Consider the following 6,000-nt stretch of genomic DNA (forward strand, 5'->3'; position numbering starts at 1 on the left):
TTCTGTGGGGATCCTGATCACCAGTGTTTTAAACTGTGCGTCTGAGAGTTTTGGTATTTCTTCATCGCTTAGATTTATAAGCTCTGGGGCTTTGAGATCTTCTTGAGCCATTTTTGGTCTTTTCGCGCCCTTTAAGTGTGAGGAGCAGAGCCTTGGACTCCCAGGTCACTGGGTTGTGACGCTGTATGTGGGGGCGTGGTCAGAGCGGGAAATGGCGGCCCCCTCTACTGTTTCGTGCCGCTACGTGAGGAGCAGAGCCTTAGGTGGTTCACCTGGGCCGGGCCACTCAGAGTCGCTGGGTTATGATGCTGCATGTGGAGGTGGGGTCAGAGCAGGGAAATGTCGGCGCCCTCCCGGCCTCTTGCCGCAGCAACCCACTGGGTCCCGGTCCAATCGCCCACTCCCTCGCTTGTCTATGTGTGCACCAATGTGCTACCACAGTCAACCCGCAACCCTGCTCCCTCGCTGTTTCCCCGAGATTGCTTGCTGAGTTGCCCACCAGGTCCAACCCTGCGCCTGGATTCCTCGCGCCTGAGTCTGTCTGACCGAGTTTTCCTGTGCAACCCTGCTCCACCAGCTGCTGGTTTCGCCCCTCTTACGGGTCAGGCTGAAGAATTTGTTGTTATCAGACTTCCTAAAAGTTCAATTTTCTGTGTTCTGGCTGTGTTTTCTGTTGCTAATATTTAGTTGTCTCTAAACTTGGTTGTGTGAGAAGGCATGGCATATCCACCTATGCCTCCATCTTGGCGGAAGTCTATTGCTTTAACCATTTTTAAGCATGCAGTTCAGTGCCCCTGATTTTTTTTTTTTTTAAATGAAGATGGTTGTGAGTCCCTCCTGCTGTTCAAGGAAGGGACGTTGTACACAAGTTGGGATCTTAGAAGAAGAATCACGCCTGTCCCAGCAACTGTAGAGGGTGGCTGCAGATTCTTTGCCGATTTGCTTTCTCTTACGTTGTCTGTGCCCCCATCACTTTTAACCATGTCCCTTTCCCCTCGCTGCTCTTACTTGACAAGTGGGGACCGGAGTGGGCTGGTGAGGATGCCCCTGGACCAGCACCCCTCTTGGCAGTAGAACCCCAGCAGCCGAGGTTGGTGGGGCCTTGGCAAGGACCATGGCAGCTGGTCAGTGGCCCTGAGGCACCGAGCCTGAGAACTGTGCCCCTCGGCAGGTGGAGTTTGAGGATGGGTCCCAGTTGACAGTGAAGCGTGGTGACATCTTCACCCTGGATGAGGAGCTACCCAAGAGGGTCCGGTCACGACTGGTAAGTAGCTTCATAAGGTGGGCTTGGGGTGAGCTGCCTGCAGAAGCCCTTAGCAGGCGTCAGGGATGTGGCCTTGACTTCCCTGCAGTGGCCTTTGCTCCCACTGGGGGGCAGCTGAGGGTGGCTCCCAGGGAGCAGGCCTGCTCCGCGGTAGGCGGAGGCAGGCTGGAGGGCCCTTCCCAGTGACAGCCCAGCAAGGGGAGAAGACAAACCTGCACCTCCGGCCTCCGGGCACATTGTGACGTGCCCCACGCTTGGAGCATCTGCCGCCTGCACACAGAATCTGAGCTCCGAGGGTGGCAGTGCGGAAAGAAACGCTTTTCCAAAGCTCATCCCTTTTCAAAGGGAACAGTGAGTCCTAGAGGCGGGAAGCGACCGGCCTTCTCTCCCGGCTGCTGCTGTTCTCTTTCTTTTGTGTCTAATCCAAAGACGAGGTTTTGAGGAGCAGGCAGCTGCAGCTGTGGATGAACAAGCTCAGAGTGGGCGCTGGTGGGGGTTGCACAGCTGACCTCAGATGCCAGGTTCCCTTGGGGAGCGGACAGGAGCTGCCGACAGATGAGCAGCTGCGCCTCCCTCCCTCTGGATGGCCCAGCCCTCCTCCCAGCGGCTGGAGAGGCCTGCCAGGGGCCAGGGACTGGAGGCGCAGGGCCCCTTGTATCCCGCCTGTGAAGAGGCTCACACATAGGATTGGGGTTTACACAGAGGCAGGAGCACTGAGAAGCCATCCCCAGTGACTGACTGACCCTCTAGGAAGGTCATTAGGTGAGGGACAGTGGCCTTTGGACCCCAACAGGGCAGGCATGCAGTCTAGCCAGGTGCCTGAATGTCCGGGCTGCTGACTCCCTATTCCAGTCTGTCCAGGCTGCTATCACAGAACTCCATAGACTGGGCAGCCTACACAGCACACGGGATTTCTCACAGTCCTGGAGGCAGGCAGTCCAGGATCAAGGCGCTGGGAGATCTGGTGTCTGGAGACCCACCACCTGGTTCACAGACAGCCCCCTTCTAGTGTCCTCAACCTGGCAGAGAGAGAGAGAGAGAGAGAGATGTAGAGTGTGCACGCGCACACACACCCTCCCTGGGGTCCTTTTTATAAAATTGCTAATCCCGCTCGTAAAGGTCTCACACTCATGACGTAATGCCTTCCCAGGGACCCCACCTCCTAACGCCCTCACATTGGTGGGTAGAGCTTCAACACAGGATCTGGGGGGACACAGACTTTGCGCATGTAGCCCCCCTTCTGCACTAACCCCTGTGCCGTCTGGTCTCCCACAGTCAGTCAGCACCGGGGCACCGCAGGAAAGCGTCTTCTCAGGAGAGGAGGTGAAGGCTGCCAAGCGCCCGCGGGTGGGTACCACTCGCGCCGCTGAGGACCCAGGGCGGAACCCAGACTACCTGGCCTTCATGGAGAGCCTCCTGCAGGCGCAGTGCCAGCCCAGGGCCCCGTTCTAAGCAGCCAGTTGGCCACCCAGCCCCCCTTGGCCCAGCAAAGCAGGCGGCAGTGGGCCCTGGCATTCGCTTGCTGTGAGTTCCTGTCCTCGCCTCCCCGCCCCAAGAGGCTACCTCCGTGCTCCGCGTGGACAGGAGCAAGCAGGACGCTGGCAGCGGCCCCGGACTCAGGGAGTGGGGCCACGCCGGCTCTGGGGAGCCGGCAGGGGCTCGCGCCACCCCCACTACTCAGATCCGTAAACCACGTAAGCTCTTCTTCTCGAAAAGGTGCTACTGCATTGCCTGCCTCCTGAGCAGCCGTTGAGATTGTGACTTCTGTACATAGATCACCTTTGTGAGGTTCTTTCTATAAATACCTATTGTTTAAAAAAAAACACAAGTAAAAAAGGAAAACAAAGAAGAGGAAGAAATCCCTAAAGTTGTTTTCTAGATTTGTGGCTTTAAAAACAAAAAACAAAATGTTCTTTTTATCAGAACTGAGACATGCTGAGGGAGACAAAAGCATCTCATTTTTTGTTGTTGTTGTTGTTTTAAAATCTTACTCATTTGTGAGCAGGCAGGGAAGTGCGGCGAGTCCTCGAGGGTTGGGGAGCGGGCAGCCGGCGACGGCCTGGCCCTCTGCTCTCCCCCGACTTCATCACACCCTCGGTCCCCACCAGGGCCCAGAGTGCCGTCCTCTCGGTGCCAGGCTGGAAGAAGCTGGTAGGGTACCTTTCAGTGGCCATGTGCTGGCCGCAGGTATCCCTCCTGTCTGCGATTGCCTTTTCGAAATAAACACTCTCTTCTGGTCTGTTCCTCTTTTGCTTCTTCCCCCGTGGGCACCATTCCACAGCTGAGGCCCACAGTATGTGCGGGCTGTCCCTGGTGCCACCCAGGCCTCGCTCCGCCTGCTCAGGGTGGGCGACCTGCAGCCAGAGCAGGTGGGCACCTGGCTTGTCGGGAGGGAGGGCATGGAGCTGAGCCAGGCCTCCCGGGCGGCCCAAGTCCGGCTGTTTCCCTGCTCCGTGTCCCCAGGCTCCCAAGTGCCCCTGCTTTGGCTGTGGCCCTACGTGTGTCTAGGGGAATAGGGAGGGTTTCCTGGGACCCTGAGGGGCTGGCAGCATCCTGTAGGTCCGTCTGCACCCCGGATGTCTGGGAGAGAACAAGCGAGAGGGCATTACTGCTTTCAAATGGAAGGAAATCTGCCCCCTAAGAGTTGTGGGTTGAATTGAGGAGAAGGAAGAAATGTGCTTTTTGCATGAGCTCAGGAAGGACGCCGCCAGCTCAGCCAGCCTGCCGTCTCCATCTCTGCCGCCCTGCTCTCCCTGCAGAAGGACTGAGAGTGTTATTTGCGTGTATAAAGTTTTTTTTAATTAAAAAAAAGAGTGTTCTAACGGTTACCAGGCCAGAAAGAACTATTTAAGGAAAATGGAGAGTATGTAAATGAGCCGAGAACCTTTCATTTCCTTGGTGGGGGGAGGAGGGCAGGTGCCCGAGCCAGCAGGGGCGGGAGGGAATGAGGGGAGTCAGCAAAATGTGGGGGTCTCCCTCTGCATGCAGCAGCCCCGCCTGATGGCGCAGTCACTGTATTCATATGTAGTTTGAAAAATGCTATTTATATTGTAAAGAGAATAAAAAGAAACAGGCAGATGCCTCTGAGGCCCTTGGGGTCCTGGGGGTTCCAAGGGGTAGCCAGCCCCATGGCGGGGGCTCTGGGCCGCACCCGTCTTGGGTTTCAGTCGAGCGGAAACGCGCTTCCCCACCAAGCACGTCTGTCTCTCTGTGAGGAAATGAGAACCCTCCCACCTTGGTTTTTCCGACCCAAGATTAGGGACGCGCTGTATTTTTGCCTGACTTCCCTGCCTCTGGGCTCATAATGATTAAAGGCTCGTGAGCACTGCGATTGCAGGTCCACGTCACTGGTGTGTCTTCATTTCTGATGGTTCCGGGTGGCAGGAGGGTGGTCTCCCCCAGGAGGCACAGCCATGGGGCCTCCCCAGGGTGGGGGGCTGGGCAGCAGGTGGCCTGGCCCCTCAGTGGCTCCCAGCCCTGAAGGTGGAGGAGGGCTCCTTCCTCAGCTAGATGTTTGTAGCTTGTGTCCGTACAGGCGCACCCCCTCCACCTCCAGAGGCTGTCTGTTCCCTCTCAGGCAGGTGGGTGGCAGAGGTGGCTGTGGCAGTGGGTCCCTTCTGCACCACAACCATGGCAGGACCCTCTGTCTCTGACCCCTGTCTTGTCTGGAAACAGTGGCTGCCCTCCCTCCTGCCTTGTCAGCCTCTGCCCAGTTCCTGTGGCATCTGAATGGTGGGCTTCTGTTGGGCATGTGAGACCGTGGGGTCTCCCAGCCCTGGGGTGAGTTGGGTCCCTGACATGTGTGGACATGTCACCCATCCAGCAAGTACTGGGGGCAGCACCAACGTAGTGGTGCCAGTGGGAGAGTCAGGCAGTGAGTGGGATGTGTGGGATGTCCCCAGCGATGTGAAGGACAAAGGGGAACGTGGTAGAGTGTGCTGTTACCAGCATCACACTGTACACAGGAGTCCTGAAGGAGATGAAGGAGTGAGCCGAGGGGACAGCCTGTGCAAAGGTCCCGGGGCAGGACTGTACCTGACTTGGTGGAGGAGCAGCTAAGAGGCCTTTGTAGCTGCAGCAGAGTGAGTGGGGGGGGGGAGAGGGGGACAGGGGCAGGTCATACAGGGTCTTGTGGGCCACAGGGGGCACTTGCGCCCTTACCCCAAGGGAAGTGAGAGCCCCGGAGAGCAGTGGACCGAGGAGGGGTGGGACCTGGCTCGGGTACTCACAGGTGCTGTCCGGCTGCTGCAGTGAGGACAGATGGGGGTGGGGGGGCGAGGGTGGGAGCTGGGGACCACATCAAGCATGCAGAAAGGTGGCACTGGCCGGGGCTGGCATGGGGCAGGCTGGGGGTGAGGGGAGATCAGCTCAGATGGGACACAGAACCCTCGAGAGAAGACACGGGTCCAGGTGCCAGGGGTGGCCTTCAGGAGGTGTGGGCTCACAGGTGGTATAGTTACTGGGCAGTGAGATGGGGGCTCCAGGCTGGGCCCCAGGATGTTTGCACAGCATGGCAAAGAGAAGCAGCCAGTAATATGGGTGCACCCCTCTCCAAACCCCGGTCCTTCCTCTCGGAACCTGAGTCCTTACAGGGCAGGCGTGGCCTGAGCAGAGATTTCCTTTGGTAGAATTTCCATCCAGCCGCCCTCCCCACTTCTTAGACCCCGCCCCCCTTTTCAGGGAGAAGCTGCCGTCACACCAGACTCAGTTGCCCCATTTGCTACAGGGGCCTTCTG

At 57.9% G+C, this 6,000-nt stretch overlaps 1 protein-coding gene across 2 annotated transcripts in view; it reads left to right on the top strand.

The window, feature by feature from the left end:
• Nucleotides 1-4,611, top strand: part of KDM4B (lysine demethylase 4B) — a 131,125-nt gene extending 126,514 nt beyond the window's left edge. For both annotated transcript variants that reach the window (XM_037165379.2, XM_053658288.1), the window contains 2 exons: nucleotides 1,172-1,264; nucleotides 2,540-4,611. In XM_037165379.2, the coding sequence (XP_037021274.2) occupies nucleotides 1,172-1,264; nucleotides 2,540-2,716 (270 nt within the window). In that variant the 3' untranslated portion in view covers nucleotides 2,717-4,611. The remainder of the gene's footprint in view (nucleotides 1-1,171; nucleotides 1,265-2,539) is intronic.
• Nucleotides 4,612-6,000: the final 1,389 nt, after the last annotated feature.

This window comes from Artibeus jamaicensis, unplaced genomic scaffold (genome assembly GCF_021234435.1).
Source record: "Artibeus jamaicensis isolate MK-2021 breed Jamaican fruit bat unplaced genomic scaffold, CSHL_Jam_final scaffold_537, whole genome shotgun sequence".
NCBI classification, from domain to species: Eukaryota; Metazoa; Chordata; class Mammalia; order Chiroptera; family Phyllostomidae; genus Artibeus; species Artibeus jamaicensis.